Source organism: Corvus moneduloides, chromosome 18 (assembly GCF_009650955.1).
Source record: "Corvus moneduloides isolate bCorMon1 chromosome 18, bCorMon1.pri, whole genome shotgun sequence".
NCBI lineage: Eukaryota > Metazoa > Chordata > Aves > Passeriformes > Corvidae > Corvus > Corvus moneduloides.
The window spans coordinates 4,763,794-4,784,896 of NC_045493.1; the positions used below are offsets into that span (position 1 = coordinate 4,763,794).

Below are 21,103 nucleotides of genomic sequence, written 5' to 3' on the forward strand. Positions count from 1 at the left end.
TAGTCATCTGTTCATAATCTGTATAGTGTATTGTCCCAGTATGGATCCAAATCCTCATCTACTGTTGCAGCCAGCAAGCTGTAGCCCTGAAGGAGCAGGGAAAGACCAGGATGCTTGTTTAGGCCTCTCACGTGTTCCTGCCTTTCTTTCCTGGAGCTTCCATGCCATCTGCGGGGCTTGTGTGACACTGCACTCAGGAGAAGGGAGTTCTGAGAAAACGGTGAAGAAATGCATGTGGCAGCTTAGCTTTGCCAAGAGCAGCATGCAGCTGATCAGTGATAAATTAAAAATCTGGGTTATACCCAAGATTTTATGGGTTGGAAGGGCAGGGATGTTGTTTTCTGACACAGACATTACAAATGCTTACTAGGCCTTGTTGCTGATCCCCTGCTCCAGCTTTGACTCACAAACATCAGTGTGCTGCCTTGCACAGCCTGTGGCACATGAACCACTGGCCAGCCTTAGCCCTGAATCTCAGGTCTGAGCTGAGCAGGAACTATCTGTGCTCTCTGGCTCCTATTACTCTGCTATCTGAAGAGATGGATGCTGCCTCAATGCTATGAATAGTAGCTGAGATCATGCTTCAAATCTCCCAGGCTGGGATGAAGGAACACCAGAACTGCTGCTCTGTGCCTCAGTAACAGCATACCCTGTTACTTAGCAGTGCTGATCTCTTCGGAGATTTGACCTTTCCCCTCTGCATGTAAGACATACTATCATGCATATTTACCTACACCAGCCTAAAAGCCTTAAAAAACTGAAAGGTTCTCAGAAAAATTTATTTCCATAAATTAAAAACACACACAAAAGAAACAGTAAAATTTTAGATTCACACAATATTGAACAGAAATAGAATGCCAAGAGCATGATGGAGGCTAATGGCACAAGTGTACAAATTCTCATTGAGCTATTTGTTAATTTGATAGCATCATACAGACTTTTAATCCACAATTACCATCCATATTCTAGAAAAGCACCTGGAACATAATATACCAAAGGCCCACCTGAAATAAAATACAATGAATGAGAACTGCTTGCAGGAAATCATATCCAGCAAGCACCAGAACTCAAATGTATGCAGACAGAAGCCAGCCAGGCAAATGCTGTACCATACATTAAGGAGCCTTAGCTGCTCCAGTCATAGCATGATGAAAGTAACGATTGTTTTCTTCTTTTTTTTTTTTTTTTTTTTTGGAAGTGATCTTTTTATCTCTGACAATCAGCAAATTTAGCATAGAGCTGCCTGGCTCTGCATAACTTACTACTAAGAGACAGGACATGGCAAAAGCTTTGCAATCCTTCTCAAGCTGTTCTAGTCATCAGTCTGTGATGTACCATGTCTTTCCATGGTGATACAAAAACATCTTCACTGGAGTGGGTTCCCTTAATGAAAATGCAAGTGTACATATCCTGCTAGGGATGTATGTAAGACCCCAAAAGATTAATCCTCTACACATTTTTCTTTCAATTATTTGTGACAGAAGCAGCTCAGAATGGCAAATGCCCAGCTTTTGCACAGTCATCACTCCCAGTGTACAAGCAGTAGCCACAAGGAACATGGCTGTTCTATGAGTGCTGTAAACAGGAACAGAGGTGAGAAAGGAAAAAACAAAAAAGTGCACAAGCAGGACTGACACCTGTATGCCAGAGCGGGGAAGAGATGCTTGGTCTCCACTAGCTTACATCATCATACAAACACTAAACCAAAAGAGAATAATGCTGTGTATTTGGGTTTCCACAAACCGAGGTCTGGGAGAAGCTAGACAACTGCAACATCATTTTGTACCTCCTCCAATGACTGTAAACCAAAGGGAATTGAGTATTTTCTTTGCTCTGCTCTCTCTGCTGTAGCTTGTAGAAAAAAAAGTCAAGAAATGTTATTTCAATGCAATCAGAAACAAGAGAGCAGGGAAGGAAAAAAAAACCAAACCCACCCTAAACAAAACAAACGAACCCCAACATAACCCAAAGGAAAAGACTCAACACATTCCATGTTTTGAAGCACATTAGAGGTCTGAACTTTTCCTGGGCCCAAGTCTCTTCCCTCCTGCCCCAATCTTTATTTCCTTGAAAGCCCCAGTAAGGTTACACCTTAATTGTGTCACAGCACTGGAAGCCTCCCATATTAAGAGAAGGTGAATGAATGCTCTGTAATAATCCCATTCTATAGCATAAATTCATAAAAATATATCTCTCACTCTTGCTACCGCTTCCAGCTAGTCAATAATTGGGCTAATAAGCCAGTATAGGGAAACTTTCGAACACTTTTTAGGAGGCTGCTGACCTTTGTTTTTTAGGGATTTCTTTTTACAAAAATAAAGAGGATCAATTAGAATGTTCTGCAACAGCCCAACAGGTTGACCAGAAAAATACTGTGTCAATATGTTCAAAGTTTGCCTTGTTATTTCACCCTCAAACTCCAAACACTACTACTCCTGTAAGTGTGCACTCCTCTTTTCTTCAGTCTTCCTGATTAAAGATAATTAGCCTTCAAAACAAGAATGTAAATTTTTACAAATCCCAGCACATAAGCTGGGAGCAAAAAACCCCCAGATTAGATTTCTTTCAAGACTCAGGCACACAATGTAAGAATCTTCTTCCATTTCTCTACTTTCAAAGCTCTGAAATTCAACAGATTGCTTGTTAACTTTTAGTTTTCTGTTTGGTCAGTTACAGAAGTGGTAGAGCAACAGAAGATATTGATGGTATTTGCAGTCCTGCATTTACTGGGACTTTATAAAGAATACCCACCCACTAGATATTTGTTCAATTTGAAGGTAAATAGAAACTCTATTATATGGGTAGGTAAATAAGAAAGTGCAAGTTCAAGTGACAACTGAAAGAAAGAACAGACTGATTAAATTTGAGCATCCCAGCAACAACAGCTTTGCCTGAATAACTTCTCTAGGCACTAAGGGACAGAAATTACCTGAACTGCAGCTAGCATTGGAATTATGCTTCAAGTTAAGTTTAACAGAAGTTATGCCAGAAGGGAGCTCTCTTCCTTCCAAAGGTAGAGCTGAGAAATTGCCCAGTGCTGCATCAGATAATTACATATGGCCTTACATAACGAAAATAATGTCCACATACTCAGAGGCTCTTTGTACAACACTGGCTATTATGTACAACAGTGCTGTACAGTGAATATCTAATTATGAGCTACAGGAATTGTAAATCTAAAATGGTAAGAAACCCTTTCTTTTTGACATTAAAATCAAGTGAGTATAAATGGAATTAAAGTAACTTTAGAACAAGTCTCAAAGATTTTGCTGGTGTTCTTGGCATGCAGCAGCTCAGCTCAGTTAAATAAAAATCTCTCCTTATGTATCCTGCAGCTTAACATCCTCATGGACCAATTATCTTTTCCTCTAGAGAAGAGGTTGGCATCAGCCAAGTAAGTAAAAAAATCTGCTATTTGGGAAAAAATAGTACTGGGCACCATTTTTCCTTAAAACATTACCTTTTTTGAGTTGAATCATGTTAAAAGAAACATATACAAAGTGCAAGTTATTTGAAGTCTAGTTATGTGGGACTTCTGCTGCCTAGAGCCAGGAAGGGCAAAGAAACTTAGAAGGAACCTTTTAAGTTAACAAGGAAGAAACAATTGAAGACAAACCTAGACATCTGCTTTTAATTATCAAAAGGTTAGTGGTATATCAAGAATGTGTTTGCTAGAATTTTTCTTCATCAAACACGGTATATTTTGTCAGCTTGTTAAAAACAGCCATTACAGTAACAACATCAGACTCAAATGTGCAAATGATCTGGAGTACAGAGTTCTAGCATCACTGAAGGTGCACTACTTCCTCCTTTCCACTCCTACTCTACTCCCAAAGGTATTTAAACATAATTAATTAAATATAAGCAGTAATTTCCAGAGGTTGAGAAAGGAAGGGTAAGTTTCATGTGGCTGTGTTACACTCAAACAGGGACTTAAAAGAATCCCTCCAACAGCATTTAAAAAAATAAAATAAAATAGCACCTTAGAGAGGGTCACAGCCAAAAACTGATTATCAGATGTTAGAACAGAGTGGTAGAGTAATGTATGAAGAAGTCAGTAGATTTCTCCCAAGAGGAAAATACTGAAGAAACTGACGGGACCATTTCCAGCTAAGTGGCTCCCTCAGATGCTGGAGGCCTGCTCCTGCTCAACCTCCTCTGCAAAAAAGGCTTCAAGGTCCATTAGCTTCTGACTCAGAAGAACATCTAACTCTGCACTCTGCAGTGCAGCTCTTTTTGCTCGGGTGAAGCTACCCACTGCTTTGATTTTGCCTCGTGTCTTCCTTTTCCGGGGAAGAGTAAAGTCCTGAAACTCTAGAATCCGCTTTCTCTTTTGCTGGCTGACAGAGATCAAGTGTCCATTTTTCTCCTTGGGCTCCTCAAAGATTGTTTCCAAGCTCCTGGTAAAGCAAGAACAGAACTCATGAATACTTTAGCAGCAGCTACCTTACACTGACAGGGAGACTGAGGGATTTCATAACCCAAGTAAACACACTTCTAATTTTTACATTTTTACAGCCCCTCCACACCTCTTGTAATGTTATCTACAGCTTACACCTCCTATAATGCACGTTACTGCCAGCTGAGTTGTTATTGCTGCACAGACATTTGGGTAGAACCTCTTTGTATTTCAGTTCAAAAGCACAATTACAGATTCTTGATCTTACAGAATAAATAGGTTTGAACATTTGATGAGAGGCAGTTATTGTTAGTATTTTAAGGAACATGTAATTCCCTTTGAATTTTGAAAAATAAGTACTGTGCTTTGATGGAGACTGGAATGAATGAACAGATGAAAAAATATACAAATCCATACTTAACCAGCTGCAAATTCTTAGGTCATATTCTATTTTACTTTTTCCCATCCAAATAGTAAAAGATACTATTTTCAAATTAACTTTCTCTAGCAGTTTAAACTAGAATATATCTCCCTCTTACCTTTCATACACCTTTCATCTCCTCTCTGTCCCCCCCTAATTAATTTACATTTATCTTAAGTTTTCTTATTAGGAAGCAGAACCAACCTGGCAGGAGGAGGAGACTTATAGTTCTTGTTTGTGTAAATTTCTTCTAAACTAAATTCTTTCTTCTTAAGCCTGAAAAAGTAACAACAAATCAATCAAGAATGAAGAATTTCAAAACAACCTCTCTTCACAGCAAGCAGATTTATGAGAAACGAGTACTGTTTGCGTTCTATGCCTAAATGCTAACTAATTACGCTTTAACTAATTGGTGACAAGGAGGAATGAAAAATGAGCTCATTAAGTACATAATTTCATACAGTGTTTTTATAAGGTCGGCATCAAGACTTGCCCTTTTTGCAGAGGTCAATATTCCTTCTAGCATTCTATGATGCTTTGAAATAATGATGCTCAAAAGAAGGGGAAATCCCCTTCACTTTTTTGTGAAAGCTAAGAAAAAGTCTTACAGTTTAACAGATTAATACTTCATCTCTTGAGACTGATTTTAGTTATTGACAGTTACCAAGCTGATCTCTGAAGAAATGCATTCCTTTGTCAAAGGTGGTACTTGTGTTAAAGACAGAAGTCACACTAGATGAGGTATGACTAATATGACCAGTATGACTAGAAGTCACACTAGATGACTGACTGGAAGACTTTATCAACATCTGGCACTGTGATTCCCCACACTTTCACTGAATTAATGCTTCCTTAAGATCATATACCCCAAACAAAGAAAGAACTGTGAAGAACTCCACCATAATTTGCATCAACAGAACTTCTTAATAGATCACTTCATCTCACTGTGCACTGCAGGTTGACTGATTTTCACTTTATGTAAATCAATAAAAACTCCTTTCTTCTTTAGAAAAATGATTCCATTGCAGCTTCCTTGTTCACATTTTGCCTAAACTCCAGTCAGCAGTTTTGATCCAGTTGAATATAGCTGTGTCAATAATTTCTTATAAAGGAAGTAAACATCAGATGTCACTCAGCTGGGGCTGTATAAAATAGTGGTGGTAAGAGAAGCATTTATTGAAATGATTATACTCATATGCTATGAGTCCATTTCAGAGATACTGCTCACCTTTTTGGTTTGGGTAGTCCCATTGGAGTAAGGTTAGGATCTGGCTTAGGAACAGTTTTCCTGATTCGGATCTGTGAGACTTTCTTTGGCCTCTTTTCTGGCTCAGTCTTAAGAAAGAAAGAAAGAAGGAAACGAAAAGTTAAAATGAAGGAAATTAAAACCACACTAGTCAACAGAATTCCCTTTTATTCTGAATATACATTATCTATAGAATAAACATTCCTCTCTGGTTTGCCACCTTCTTTCTGCTTGAATCAAAACAAGCAGCAGCACAGATTAGGACCTGCAGCCTGTATTCTCTCCTCATCTTTAACAGTTACTGGATAATATCCAGCAGCAGCAGCTTCAGCTTCTGAGAGATCTAAAATATAAAATGAACTCACTTTTTTCAGTTCTGTGTCATCTTGGGATCTCAGACAGGCTGGAACAGAAGCATCTGCTTCATCAAGGGCATGGATCTGGATCTGGAGGTCAGATGCTAAAAGCCTGGGGGGAGATGGCAATGACTCTGGAAGTGCATGAGGCTTTGGTAACGGAAGAGGGAATGAAGTTTCCAGACTGTAACAGAGGAAGAAGGGAACATGTATAGATTAATACCCAACTGATAATGCAACAGCATTCCATGCTCTCAGGAGATGTTCCTAAATGGCAATATGGGCACAAAAAGCCAACACAGTTCACAGAAATTGCCCAAGTGAACACACAGACAGCCAAAAACCGCTGCAGCCCACATTGATACTGACACTAACTGAACTGCCAGAGTATTTGAACGTGTCATTTTAACGCACTCTTTTCCTTTTCATACAGCTAAACAGTATACAGCTCTATTTATCAACTACTGATAGAAAGGGATTAATCTTCCTTTTCTGCCAGCAAATTTCTTGGACACAACTATTAATCATACTTTTTGTTTACAGATAAAATATAGCTTTGATACCTGCCATCCCTACACTTGAAAAAAATAGAAGGAAGTTTCTGCACCTATTGTCCAGTTGCTCAGGCAGAAAGGACTTATATCCAAGTAAAGAATCGAACTTCTTATGAAATGACTATGTGAAACTGTAGAAGTGGCACAACATGGTTGAAAGTAACAGAACTGTTCCGTGCAATGATCTGTGTGGTCTTTGCGTAATTGCTCCTCCACTCTTCTCCATTACACCACCCAGTCAGCTTACCTCACCCACTTCTTAATCAGAAAGCTGTTCTGGGAGTAAACTGCCAAAAGCTGAAAGCCAAAATAACATAAGCAATGGCTTTCTGAGAAAGCTTATGAACCCACTACTCAGAATAAATCTCAACATCCCAGAGACTCACCGTATCACATGGCCTGCAGTCTGTAGTGCTCCCATACTCTGTACAGGTAAGTGTGGTAACATTGCATAGCTGGGTCAAAAGAGGAATGCAAAAACAAAACAAAAGAGAGAAATTAGGTCTACACTATAAAAAGATGAGGGAAAAAATTACTAGTATAAACTGGACTGTAAGACAAGATGCTCATATCAAGAATGAGAATGGAAGACTAAAATGATACAAAAGAAAGCCACATCTGCCATTTAGGCCACTAAATTTCATTGTTAGAGAAACTGTCCTCCTTTCATTTAAAAATGGTAGTAATGAGAAAGGAAATAAAGGTACAGAAAGAGAGCGAGACAGCAATATTGAAAGTTGTAATTATTTCTACATAATTATTAAAGTCTGAAAATTGTAATTCTTTCTATGAAAATCTATATTCCTTATTCAAAACCCCCAGTTTTTAAAATTAAAGTAACTAAAAACCTTGAAGGATTTTGTTACTAAAGAAAAAAAGTGCATTATGGCAACAGTAACAGGAGAAAGGAAGTACTTCCATGAAATTAACTCCCTGTTGTCTCTAACTCCCACAGCCAGGAATACTCTTAATCGACTGGAATAACCAAAGGCCCTTCCATAAGGGTTGGTAATTACCCTAATTCTATGGCATAAAAGTCAGCACAGCAGCTCTAAGTCCTTTGATATTAAGCTTTACTTTTGTGCCCATATCAACAGCAGGAAATCACTTGGGACAGCTTTTATTATATTCAACAGTAAATCTTGTATTTGCTGTTGTCTCAAACCAACAACGAAATGCACTTCAATGTTCTAAAGCAAAGATGTTACAGCCAGACCGGAATTCTACAAAGGAAATGAAAACCAGCCATGCTGGAAGCACAGGGAAGTCCAACTATACATAAGGAGGTCAGAAACACCCATTTCTGGTGTTTATCACTTATGTCAGAACTGTAACATTTTGTTTCAACATTCCACTCACTATTCCAGTGTTACTGGAACCTGTATCAATAGTGAAGCAGAGCCCTCTGTGCTAGAGACAGAGCTTATTGTCTTATGCAATAATAATACAAAATTACAAGGACAGAAGAAAATCACTTCAGAAATTTTTAATTCAAATAAGCACTAATTAGAAAAAAGACTTCACTGAAAGAATGCTTTTGTTTTTGGCAGTGGAAATGACAGAAGCTTGTTTTTAGATACGGCAACTACTTTAGTTCCTTGTTCTCCTGGTTATTAGAAACATTAATTGCAAATGAAATAATTTAAAGAGAACAAATCTTTTCCAGATGAAAATGGCCTGCAGGGAACTTTTTGATTTTTCTGATTTTTAATTATCTTAAAACAGGCAAAGATTTCTGTCATAATGGGAGCTGAAAATGCTTTTATACTGCACCAAACATAGCTCTTATATTTACATAACAAACATCTGACTGGGACAGATTTATATCTGCCTCATACACATAGTTGTAACGTATTTTAGAGAAAAAAAACAAACTGAGTTTTAGAGTATTTTAACTCTGGGTTATTTTTCACTTGAAGTGAAAAGGTTTGAAAACCTTTGGGGAAAAGATCACTCATAGCAAAGCATGCAGTTTTCCAATTACCCTTTACATCAGGAATGAAATCCTCTTACACATTAGCTAAGTGGATATGCTGTCCCAAGCTGCTGAGGAGCCTGCAGACTTAAGGATGTGGGAAAACCCAAAAGCTCTGATCTCCCAGTTTATGGATAGCATGCCTCAGCACCACAAAACACTAAATTCACCTCATACACACAATTAAGTTTTAAAAAGATGTTTGTTTTGAACGATGTATTACTTTTAAGTTTAGTGCTCAAACTGTACTTTACTGCTATGATCACTCCAGAGTATGGAATGAAAATGGAAGCAAGTCCCACAGAATATGCTGCAAGTTGTCTCTATGCCATTATTCAACTTAATTCTTTTAGTGCAGACAACTCCAGAATGGAGCAGTGCTTTCATAAGCTCACTCACACCTTTGGCAGACATTAGAATTTATACTAACAAGTGATAAACTTTTAGGTATGTTATCCATTTATATAAAGCAAAGTGCAGCATTAGTTATCTGGCAAGATTTTTGGTTACACTTATGTCTGTCTGTGACATAAGGCTAAATGAAACAGTTCTCTACAGACTGCCACATTAATCAAAACAATCAAATAAACTTTGCTGTAGTGCTCATGAGCTCTCTGTCCAGGAATCACAAGGTGATGAAATCAGGGACTGAACTGCCCTATGTTACGGAGGGATAAAGGGCAAAATCTTTGCTCAAGGGCATGCAAAAATCCTGTAACAGAGCTAGGAACTTCTTTCATTCTTTTTATTAGTAAAATGATCTTAAATGCTCATAGCAAAGTAAAATTAAATATGCAGAGTAGATTTCAGTGATCTTCCCACTCATAACAAGATTGACACACAAAGAAAAATTCATTACCAATGTTAACTGGAGCTATGTTTGCTTGTGCCAACATCACATATGAAAAGCAATAGCATGCATAAAGAAGTTTCAATTAGCATAGAATGGTCATGGAATACAACTTAAAATGTAACTGAATGACACCCCCCCACCCTTTACAATTCTTCCTAACCTGATATCGAGCATTTTACAGTGGTTCCAAGGGGTATTTATGGCTCAGACCTCTGAAAAAAACTTTCCTACCTCAGAAATCCAGTTCCTCTGCAGTCACTCTGAATAGACCTAATGAAGTAGCTCACCTTTTGCATTATATACTCTGATGCATGGTGTGTATATTTTGCAAGGGAGAAGAAAATAGGGTTAGCCATTCTGCCAAAACAGGACAGTATTAAAGAAGTGAAGGCAAATATATTTAAATTCAGCTAACAGAGTGCTCTGTAAGAAAGGATCTTCCACGTTGAGTCATTCCTGGAGCAGAATGTGTAGATCTGGAACAGGGGAAACTGACCCTCCAATGCAAGCTGCAATTACCCTCTCCCTCCCAAAAAGGAGCAAGTATATACCCTGTACATATTTAATCTCAGAAATAAGATGATTGGTTTTACCTGTTCTCGATGCCCACACTTGGCTGCCACTTGCAGTGATTGGAATGGAGAGGAGTGATTTCGGAAGGATGGGCAGAAGGACCATGCTGACTCCATATGGATAATACCCTGCCCAATGCGTATGGCAATGAGGAGACGAGGTCATCGGATACACACCTTGGATACCTGTCCCTTTTCAAACCCTGTGTGAACTGGGATATAAATAGTCTCTGGATGGTAGGAATATGACTGGTTAAGTTTCTTTTTCTTGTCCAAATCCTGTAACATCCAGGGGAAGAAAGTGCTAACACTGTGTGAAGGCCAAGCATAGAACAACCTCCTCCTCTTCCAACTACAGCGTTTCTTCCAGGGTCAGGATGAACAGCAACAGTCCTTGGGGTTGTTGTGGAGTGAGAGGAATGAAGCTCATTATTCACACTGGAATCTTCCTTGAAAGCTGCTGAATCTGAACAGCTCTGAGACAGGAGAAAAGACAAAGTCCACTTTGAAGCTGGTGCTGGCCTTTCTCTGAAAACTGGTCTGTGATGTACAGAGTGCTGGGATGTAATCCGTCTGAGGTCTGTCACAGGACTGGAGTCCAATTTTATGTGAAAAGAAATTGGGAAAACTGAGGTGTCCAAGAAAGAGGTTGGAGGCTTGTGGCTTAAGTCTGAAGAAACTATTTTGGTAGTTTCTACAGGATAAAGTGCCAAAGGCTGAAAGCTGAACATCTTGGTGCGCCAGCTGTCAGCCCAGCGTGAGTGTATGTTCCTGTCAATGCAAGAAAAGGCTTCCAAGAGATTTTTAGATCTACATTGGCTGTACCTGTCACCCACTGGAAGAATTTCAGAAGAATATGGCAGAGGTTCTAAGTTACGGCTGCTTTTGGCAGGGGCCAGGAGCTTGCTGGCCATTACAGACAACTTGCTCAACAATGCTGGTTCTTTGGTACGTTTTCTAAATTTCAAGCTGTTCAACAAACTGCATGTCTTGGCCCTCTGCCTTGGCATATGCGCAAATCTCATGGCTGTTTCCTTTTCCACTGTTGGTGGCTTACATGGAAAGTACAAAGATTCCAGAAGTGTGTTTTCTTGTTTAGGGAATATTTCCAGGGGAATCTCAGAGAAAGGCGAACTTCTAATTTTTTTGATTTTTCTTACAGTTTTTAGCTGATATAATGTGGGAACTTTTTTGCATGTCCTTCCAGGTTGTATTTTTAATGGAAGAGGTCCTCTTAGTTTATTTGTAGTTCCTCTTTGTTTATTTGTAGTTCCAAAGGCACCAGGGATCCCATCATACCCTAAATTAAGGTTCAGATTTTCCATTTCTGAATCCTGAGTCTTCAAAAACTGTGAACTAATAAAATCTGTGGTAATCTTTGGCCTTTTAACTTCTTGTAAAGTGCTACATAGTTTACTTTCACTGCCTCTGACAGCAAAAATCTCCTCTGAAGAGCCTCCAAACTTTGTATTTGTAGATGTCATCAACTCAGCTGAAGAGCTGCCTAAGAGTTCAGAACTGTGCAACATACTTGGTTGCAGTATGATTTTTGCTTTCTCCTGATGTTCTAACTTCTGTTCTTGTTGTGCCTCGTCCAACTGATGTACTTCCATCTTTCCATACTTCTTTTGTTTAAGTACTTGGCATTTCTCTATTTGATCAAGTCTCTCTGAACCTAGAGCCTCAATTTCCTTGCAAACTGCATGAGTTGGTACTTCGTCCTGGCCTTCTGTTACTTCCCTTACATTATCTTTGCTTGGTGCATTTAATTTGTAAGGCACACACGCTTCACTGCAAACCACACAGTTTGGGGACAGTTCTTTGCAACTGTCTGATAGCGTGCTCAGAGGTGGAGAAAATGTGGGCATTGTATCATCCTGCAGTTCTGGGGCAGCCTCTGTGTCAGATACAGCTTCAGCCTGACAATCACGCACAGTTTCTGAAAGTACACTGGTACCTGCTAGGTTTGGGAGGTTTGTATTTTTTTTTCTTTCTTTTGAAAGATTATTCAGTTTGGATCTTGGGATTTCTTCCAAAACCTTTCCATAATTCTCAGTCCTGAGGGGGACTATTTTGCTACCTGACTCTTTATAATCTTCCCACAAGGCCCATGGACAATCTTTGGGCAACCTTCTTCTAGGGGCTACCTCTTTTCCTATCTTCTCTTCTACACAGGGATTCTTAAACTTCTCTTCACCGGAAGGACTTTTTGGCAAGCTCATGTCCAGGTCTTTCACAGGTGGTGTGCAAAGCCTCTCACCTTTCAGACTTTCTTTGCTGTGGGCACAAACTCTTGAGCTTTTGGCACCATTCAGAGAGCCAGCTGCCGATTCACTCCCTGAAGATGGAACCTCAAAATTGCTGGATTTTCTCTTAACGGAAATTGTTACAGAAAGAATTTTTGTCATTGAAGTATCTTTGCTAAATTTTTTGTCAGAAGATGAAATATCTCTTTGTGTATTCTCAGGTGACATACACAGTTTTTCTTTCTCAGGCAGAGAGATGTGAGAGTGCAGAGCTGGCATTGTTTCTGAATCCACCTGAGTCTTATTAAAAGTTTCTGGGATGTCAAACTTTTCAGAATGGGATGCACGAATACCCCTTTGACCATCAGTTTCTTTACCAGGCTCAAAAGTTAACTGTGGGCAAGAGTTATTTAAGATAGGATTTATACTCAGACTTTCTCTGTTTTCTGTATCTGAAAGCACATTTGTATTTTCTGGCTTATCTGTGTTCTTAAACTTCTCTTCACCGGAAGGACTTTTTGGTGAGCTCACGTCCATGTCTTTCACAGGTGGCGTGCGAAGCCCCTCACCTTTCAGACTTTCTTTGCTGTGGGCACAAACTCTTGAGCTTTTGGCACCATTCAGAGAGCCAGCTGCCGATTCATTCCCTGAAGATGGAACCTCAAAATTGCTGGATTTTTTCTTAACGGAAATTGTTACAGAAAGAATTTTTGTCACTGAAGTATCTTGGCTAAAAGCTTCAGCTGAATATGAATCACAATTATCTCTTTGGACACTCTCAGGTGACATACACAGCTTTTCTTTCTCAGGCAGAGAGATGTGAGAGTGCAGAGCTGACACAGTTTCTGAATCCACCTGAGTCTCAAGAGAAGATTCTTGGATGTCAAACTTTCCAAAATGACATGGACTAATGCCCCTTTGACCATCAGTTTCTTTACCAGGCTCAAAAGTTAACTGTGGGCAAGAGTTATTTACGGTAGGATTTATACTCAGACTTTCTCTGTTTTCCGTATCTGAAAGCACATTCCTATTTTCTGGCTTGTACGAAAGACTCTCATGAATTGATGAAATGGGCAAAAATTGGGCACTAATTGTATTTTCCTGGTTTTCCACCAACCACTTCATCTTTGGCAAAGATTGCTGTGTTTTGTTTCCTGCAAACACCAGCTCTGTTTTCTCTTTTGCACATTTGATAAAACAAGCATGCTGTGAGCAATATGGTTTGTCATCAGAAAAGTTTTCTTCAAGAGTTCCTTTATTGTTTCTTTCACATCTGTTCTCATGTTCTTGTAGTCTGATCGTCTTCTCTCCAGTTAGACCACTGATGGAGCCCAGGAATCCTGAAGAATCTTCATTTTTCACACCAATTAAACAGTCCAAACCCATTACACTCTCTTGTAGAGCTCCTTCAAACCTGGCTTCTCTTGCATATATATGGTCTAACAGAGGCAGGTCACCACCCGTTTTTAGCAGAATCTCTTCACTGTGATTATGACCAGTTTCGTTTCTTTCCACAGAACCACCCATGGTTTGTAAGCCAGTGTTTGGTTGGTTGGTTAAACTTTCTAAATGTCGCTCACTGCCCAGCACTTGGCCATCAAATTCACTCTGACATGGATGAAACTGATATCCCATTGGACAAAGAGTCCTTTCTGTTTGGCCAGCATGTGGACTGTTCACGTTGTCAAGTGTTGGGCATGGATCACAGGTTGAAGCGCTACACCCAGAGAGATCAGATGTGAGCAATGGCATTTCTTCCTGCTCACATGTGTCGAGTTCTCTCTTCCATGGGCCTAACAGAGAGTTGTAACATCCAAAATTATGAGCACAGGTGTTTTTGTTCAAATATCTGACTAATAGTTCACTAGTCTTATTTTTCCAATTGCCTTCAGGGGCGTTTGGGGAATCCACAGTTCTTGTTTTATCAAATGCATCTGTCTGGGAAGCACATGTGCCAATCTGTTCTTTTGCCTCATCTCTGTCACAAACAATTTCACTGCCTGTTACTTTACAAAGATCAAATTGTTCCACAACTTCCATATTCTTATTTGAAATCTCATCTCTTGCCAAGGTAGCAGTAGACTTCTCTGCAGTATATGCTAAGCAAAACATGGTTTTTCCTGTGGGAATGTCATTTATCCCATGAAGAGCTATACCTCTGTTGCCCCGCTCATTTTCACAAAGAAGAGATCCACATGCCAAAGGGGCGTGTGCATCTGGAAAGATGATTGCCTCTTTACTGTTATATCCTGATGAAGACTCTCCTTCCAAATTATAATTTTCTTCAATCTTATCAACTTCAACACCAAAAGAATGACTGTTCAGGAAAACTTCATCCACATGTGTACTCCCTGATAAAATACAGGAAGCATTGGCAGCTGTACACTGGTTTTTTATACTCTGATTATTAAAATTCCATGTGTGACAATGTTCATTTTCTAAACCAGTGACCATTCTGTCCGTATTTCCTGCAGAAGATTTTATGTTCATTTGGGATACTCTGCTTGCCGTATTAGGGTTATCAAAAGTCCTGGAACTTACTGAACACTTGAATTTGTCTTTATGAAGCAAAACGTCAGCAACTTGTTCTGCTGTTGTTCCAGAAGCACCAAGTGATTCTTTTCCAGATAGATTATCCCAAGCCTTGTCCCTGCATGAAACTTCATTAGTAATACAAGGAAGACACTCATTATAATGAGCTTCTCTTGATTTTTGTAAAACGGGAGGTAGAGTTTTATTTAGCGTATAAAACAAATCTGTTTTGTTCCCAGTGGATAAGCTGTCACTACTATCAGCTTCTGCAGCTCCAACTGAACCACCAGACAACTCTTCTGATGTTGTATTGCTCTCAGATTCCTTTTCAAGCAGTTGTGCCTTGGGTGAGTCTTTTTCTAGCTTGGTACTAAGATCAAGACAGCTGTGGTTACTGAGAGGAGGAATTTTACTGGCGGTACTACAAAAACATGTGTCTCTCTGCCCAGTTTCATGGCAAGCAACGTTACTTGTTTCCACCCACAAACGATTTTCTTGTGTATCATCCTTGCACGGGTCACTGACAGAGAATTGCCACTGGTCCTTTTTCAACTTATCACCTTCTGATGAGAATATTTTCAATTTTTCTTTTGAGAACTCCTCAGGAGATGAAGCAATAGAACTAAAAACTGAAGAATGAAAGTGCTCAGAATTAGCAACCTCTTGAGCTTCAGGCCAGCTACAAATTTCAGTGTTATCTCCCACAACAATTTTTCTCCAGACTTTAGCAGCCTCTTCAGATTCAGAGCAGTATGATTTTCCTATAGTGGCACTTAATTCCCTAGGATCATTTTTTGCACTAGATAATCCTTCGTTCCTTACTACTGAGATCTGCTCTACTGGTACAGATGTGGAGGTTTGGTTTTCTACAAACCCAGTTCCATGATCATAAAGAGCGTGATGTTCGATGTCTTGGGGAAGGTACTTCTGGGGGTTTTCATTGATAATTCCATGAACTGCAGAACTGCTTTCTAGTGGCATATTTCCAAAGTCCAGATAACAGGTGCTTTTCAGAACTGGACATAACACTTCAGAACTTTGTGCGGAGGGTGTTCCACAGCTTTCTACTGAGAACAACCCATGAGGTTCATTTTGTTTAGGTACAGGACCCTTAAAGAAGTCATAAGCTTTGTTTTCTTCATCCTGCTGACAAGTCTGGAAATTAGCAAATGACGTACTGAATTCATTAAGAGGATTTCGTCTGGGTAACTTTTCTTCTCTAATCTCCAGAAGAGATACACCATTCCCCCCTGTTCTCAATGGCACGGCAGTATGGGATTTTGACCCACTATAGTCACTTGTTTCTTGTGGATGACCTACAGCTGCTCCAATGTCTGTGACTTTTAAAGGCTCTAAAAAATCTAAGATGCTGGTTTCTGAAGCCCCAGCTCTGGCCATGACTGTGTGTACATCTGGGCATTGATTGCTCTCAGGTGGAAGACCTTTACTCACTCTGTCATTCCTGTATCCTGCTTTACTAAATATCCTAGTCCCATCAGCCTTCATACCTTGCACTTCTTCAGTGAGCTTTATCAGAGTTTCAGCTGTCACCTGAACATTTGTTTGGTTTTCTTCTGCGTAAGGAAAAAATAAAGCAAATCAGAACCATATGCTAAATTTAGAAGGCATTCAGCTTACTAAGTACCTTTTGGTGGTGTACACAACACTCCTTCCAGCACTGGTTACCAAAACGTTCTTAGAAGTGAGAACTGATGCTAACAATTTTACTACAAATCTTTAGAGGGAAAAACAAACTACTTCACCACAAAGCTAAGGCAACAAACAGTCCTTTTCAATACAGACAGTCCCATGAGCAGCAGGCATTCCAAGTCCCGTATATTTCAGATTCCTCTAATATCAAGCTAGGTGAATGCAGGTCCTGTAACTTAACACATAGGAAGCCATGGCCAACATAATAATAATTATTTGTAATATCAAAACTCAGCATAGTTTGGGACTTGATCTGCTCCAGCCTAGAAATATGGCTGTACATTGAGTGGCCATTTCCATTTCTTCTTCCTTTAAGACATGTCTGTCACAAACTCATCCATAGGAAAACAAGACATATCTCATCTGCCCAAGCAATTAGGATTATTTATAAACTTTTTCTGTAAAATCACAAAGAAGGTGCTAATGAAAAAAATTACAGTTACTGTAGAATATCTTCATACTCCAAACTTTACATGGAACATATTTACTCAGACTTCTGCAGATCTTTTCCCTATTTTCTAGTAAGCACCAAGACCAGATGGCATTTGTCAGCTAAATACAGTTTAGGTAAAAATAGCAGGGAGGGAGAAAGAAAATAATTACTACATGCAGGCAAAGTGACGAAAGTACTTGAAGCTAGAAGATTATGAAGGATCATAATGAAATTAATAATTAGTTTAGCTGTCCTCTTTCTTTGGATTCTGCACTTTTAATTTTATTTTTTAGAACGCTCAAAAATGAATGCGTAATACTTTTCTATATGTATGCTATTACTGCTCTCATACACTCCATCTTTGAAACAAAAGGAAATGCAAAACATCTGCTATTAACAACCTCTTCTGCTTTGGAGTAAATAAGTATTTGAAACAAATAACTAAAACACATCTTCTACAGAAAAGGTCTTCAGGCAAGTACATATACTGCCAGGAGAAAGTAAAGCATTAAGCTTTGATATTGTTATAGCTACACAAAGTAATAGTTTCTACCATAAAAAAAAATAAAGGAGCCATCCCACAATCACTTATCCATTTTAAATCAACAATAAATAACTGGGAGATAAGCAGGGGCTGAATAGTGATGTACAGCTAAAATAACTACCTGTGTTCCTCAGAGATCCTGCAATTTCAGTGCAACAGGTTCTCAAAGACTTTGTCTCTTGCTGGTTTAAGTGAGGGTTCTCCTGAAACAAGACAGAAATATCAGTGGAAATGGTTGGATATTCTGAAGTGTGACATGTCACAGGGACTGGCATCTGCTCAGCTGAGTTACTTCAGAATAAGAAATTCACTAAGAAATCTCCAGACATATTAGCCTTGGCCAGAGGCAGCCTTGCATTGCAAGTGCTTCACACAAGCACTAAGGATGTATCCCCAAAACATCTGTATTTAGCAGCAGTGAAGTCTTGTGATGTGGTAGCTAAAATGAAAGTAAAATAAAATTTAAAAATAAAAATTAAAAAAAAATAAAAGTACATAGCTTAAAATGCAAATTGTTGAAAATTGGAATGAAAAGAGTAATCCAGTCTCCAAGTCTAGCCCACACACCACTACCACTAGACTTCTGGGAAGATGTGTGCATTTTCTGTCTCTATTAGAACTTGTCTTCTTCTACTCCTTGTCTGAGCTCAAAACCTCAAAACCACAAACCCAGGAACAGATGATCTAGGTCTGCCAGCAAAAACACCAAACCATGATTCCACAACCAAACTACCTGCATTTAGAAATATGTTAAAATTCATCTTGGAAAACTGAATAACTATGAAGAATTTAATAATTTTAATTTCACAAACTTTCAGATAAATCAAAGAGATAGCAAAATCTGTATTTAAACACACATTATTTTAGCATTATGCAACATGCAATAATTAAGGTAAAACACTCACCTGTGCATCTTGTTCTGTTACATATCTGCCTTACACCATTCCAACAGTATTTAAGAAAGTGAAAACCTTGATATTTTAAAATGCTTCTGGTCTACTGAACTACAGTCTAATTTTTCACTGGACTCATGATAATCCAGATACTGACACACACACACACACCCTGAACATGTCCAGTGCCAGGCTGGATGGGGCTCTGAGCAACCTGGTCTAGTAGAATGGCATGGGCATGGGGGTTGGAACAAGATGATCTTCAAGGTCCTCTTCCAACCAAACCATTCTATGATTCTGTACTATAAAACACAAAAAAGGACCAGGAAACCCATAGCCAAACCCACTGCCTAGTGACTCTAACCCTAAATTCAAATTATTACACAGCGATTCATTTCTGCATTCACTTACTTGTTCTGACCAATTTTCCCCCAGAGTTAAAGGACAACATTCAGCAGCATGACGGTCCTCAGCACCTTGTGCGTCTTCATCTTCTTTCTGGTACCCATCACTAGAATAGTCTAGTTTCCTAAAGTGTCTTTTTCTGTTTTTTTCATCCTCTTCAAGGTCTCCAGCCTGTAGTAATTCTTCAGGAAAGGATTCTGCTGGCCTGTGAGAAATCACCTCGAGCATATCACCCAAATCCTCTGTCTTCTGGCAAAAGTTTCCTACTGCAGAAGTCCATGGCCCATCCCTGTGTGCTAGCACAGGTACTGGCCCATCAGACTGTGCATCTAATCCAAGGCCGGGCGCCGGTACTGCCATGAGGTCCGTGGAGATGCTCTCCGGCAGTCCAGTGTACAACTCCTCTATTACAGCAGACACAGAAGAATCAAGGAGAGAATCCACCCCAGATGAGAGCATCAGGGCTCTTGAAGATCAGCTGTCCTGAGCTTTTCAGTTTATCCTAAAAATAAGAGCGATGTTAAATCAATGTACATAGGATTAATCATAGAAAATCTTGAGCTGGAAGGGACTCTCAAGCAAGGATCACTGAAGTCCAACTCCTGGACTAAATGAAAAGGAAAAGCTTAATTCCTCAAGATTCAAGTATATATGTTTAAGAAAGATACTTCCAAATATGTCTTTAAGAAAGGAGCTGACAAACATTTCAGTACCTAAGGAAATGCTTCATGAATGAAAGAAGACAATAGAGACAAATAGATATTCCCAGGCCTCATTTTCACATTCAAACATCTCCCTGCAGATTTAACCACATCTTCTGAAAAACCTGAGAAGACGTTCTAAAGAAAATCACTGGGGCTTGTATTAGACGTCCTACTCCTTTACTAAAACTAAAGCATCGTTTGATTTCCTGGGATTTTCATGAGTTTCCAGTCCTTGGAAAAAAGCTCCAACTTTTCTTTACATTCTGTGCCTCAAATGAACACTTTCTAAGGCAGCAGCCAGCAGACTGTGCCTCTCATGTGAGCACCTGACACGCTGTACAGAGGATGCCGTCTGCCAGGACACAGCCGCGGTCCCCGGATCCTCTTCAGCCCAGAACCGAACACCCGGTGCGCGGCAGCTGCTTTGTGAGCACAGGAGAGGAGTTCCGGCTGACCTGACACCGCTCTTGCCGGCATCGGGAAAACCCCGACGTGAAAACGCCGCCGTCAAATCGCTCCTGAAGGCTCACGGACAGGAACGGGCTAAGCCAGGCCTTTAGAGGAGCACCAGTTACTCAGTTTACCAAAACAGGGGCTGATCAGCCGAGCGTTGATCTCTGCTCCTTAAGCAAGAGGAGCCTGTACAGAAACAGGTGAAACTCGCGCCAGCCTCCTGGGACCACGCGAGGTCCCTCGTCCCCGGGAGACCACCACCCTCCCAGCAATGGCTGCCCGAGCCCAGCCGCGGGACAACCGGGGGCAACCCTTTGTTCCAAGCGCCGCAGCAGCGCCGAAGGACTCGGGCCCGAGCCCCGCTCCTTCTCGGCGGCACCGGCCGCCCCCGAGGGTCCGCACCCGCCCTGCGGCAGAGCTTACCGAGGCCGCCGCTCTCGGTAATTATACAACCGCCGGTGTCTTCCCCGGTGCCGGCAGGGCGCAGGCTCGGCCCCGCAAATCCCCCACCCCGCCGCACCCGGGCTGGGCAGGGCCCTCGCCGGACACTCGGTGCCCGGTCCAACGACCAGCCGGCGGCGGCGGGCGGAAGAAGCGGGCCCCCGCCGGGACGGGACAGGACACACCCCACCCCGCCCCGCGCCGCGCCTGGTGCCGTTACCTGAGCGGCTGCAGCCGCCAGCCCCGCTGCTGCGCGCCCGCCCCGCCCCGCTCCGCGCGCATCACTTCCGTATCCGGGGCTGCCGCACGCACGGCCCCCACAGCCGTTGCTCTGGCCCCGCCTGCGGCCCCGCCCGCTCCACCCCC

General features: G+C 40.6%; 1 protein-coding gene across 3 annotated transcripts; it reads right to left on the reverse strand.

The window, feature by feature from the left end:
* Positions 1-1,169: 1,169 nt before the first annotated feature.
* PRR14L (proline rich 14 like) lies at positions 1,170-21,044 on the reverse strand. 3 transcript variants are annotated; one of them, XM_032128461.1, is made up of 9 exons: positions 20,958-21,043; positions 19,146-19,641; positions 17,963-18,044; positions 10,398-16,728; positions 7,363-7,431; positions 6,432-6,606; positions 6,049-6,155; positions 5,025-5,096; positions 1,170-4,400 (listed from the first exon to the last, which is right to left on the reverse strand). In XM_032128461.1, the coding sequence occupies exons 2-9, from the start codon at positions 19,596-19,598 to the stop codon at positions 4,124-4,126; spliced, it is 7,566 nt and encodes a 2,521-aa protein (XP_031984352.1). In that variant the 5' UTR covers positions 19,599-19,641; positions 20,958-21,043; the 3' UTR covers positions 1,170-4,123. The 3 variants fall into 3 exon arrangements, with proteins under 3 accessions (XP_031984352.1, XP_031984353.1, XP_031984354.1); XM_032128462.1 differs by lacking the exon at positions 20,958-21,043 and adding an exon at positions 20,720-20,901; XM_032128463.1 differs by lacking the exons at positions 1,170-4,400; positions 5,025-5,096; positions 6,049-6,155; positions 6,432-6,606 and having other exon boundaries at positions 7,424-16,728; positions 20,958-21,044.
* Between the last annotated feature and the right edge of the window lie 59 nt (positions 21,045-21,103).

What these genes read in the sequence shown, in the direction of transcription:
- PRR14L (XM_032128461.1), bottom strand. Translation starts at nt 19,598, where the DNA reads ATGCTCTCATCTGGGGTGGATTCTCTCCTTGATTCTTCTGTGTCTGCT. An exon ending in ACTGCAGGCCATGTGATACG is followed by an intron (nt 6,607 to 7,362) that starts GTGAGTCTCTGG and finishes CCTCTGTTACAG; the next exon opens with TCTGGAAACTTCATTCCCTC. An exon ending in AAGTCTCCTCCTCCTGCCAG is followed by an intron (nt 4,401 to 5,024) that starts GTTGGTTCTGCT and finishes TTGCTTTACCAG; the next exon opens with GAGCTTGGAAACAATCTTTG.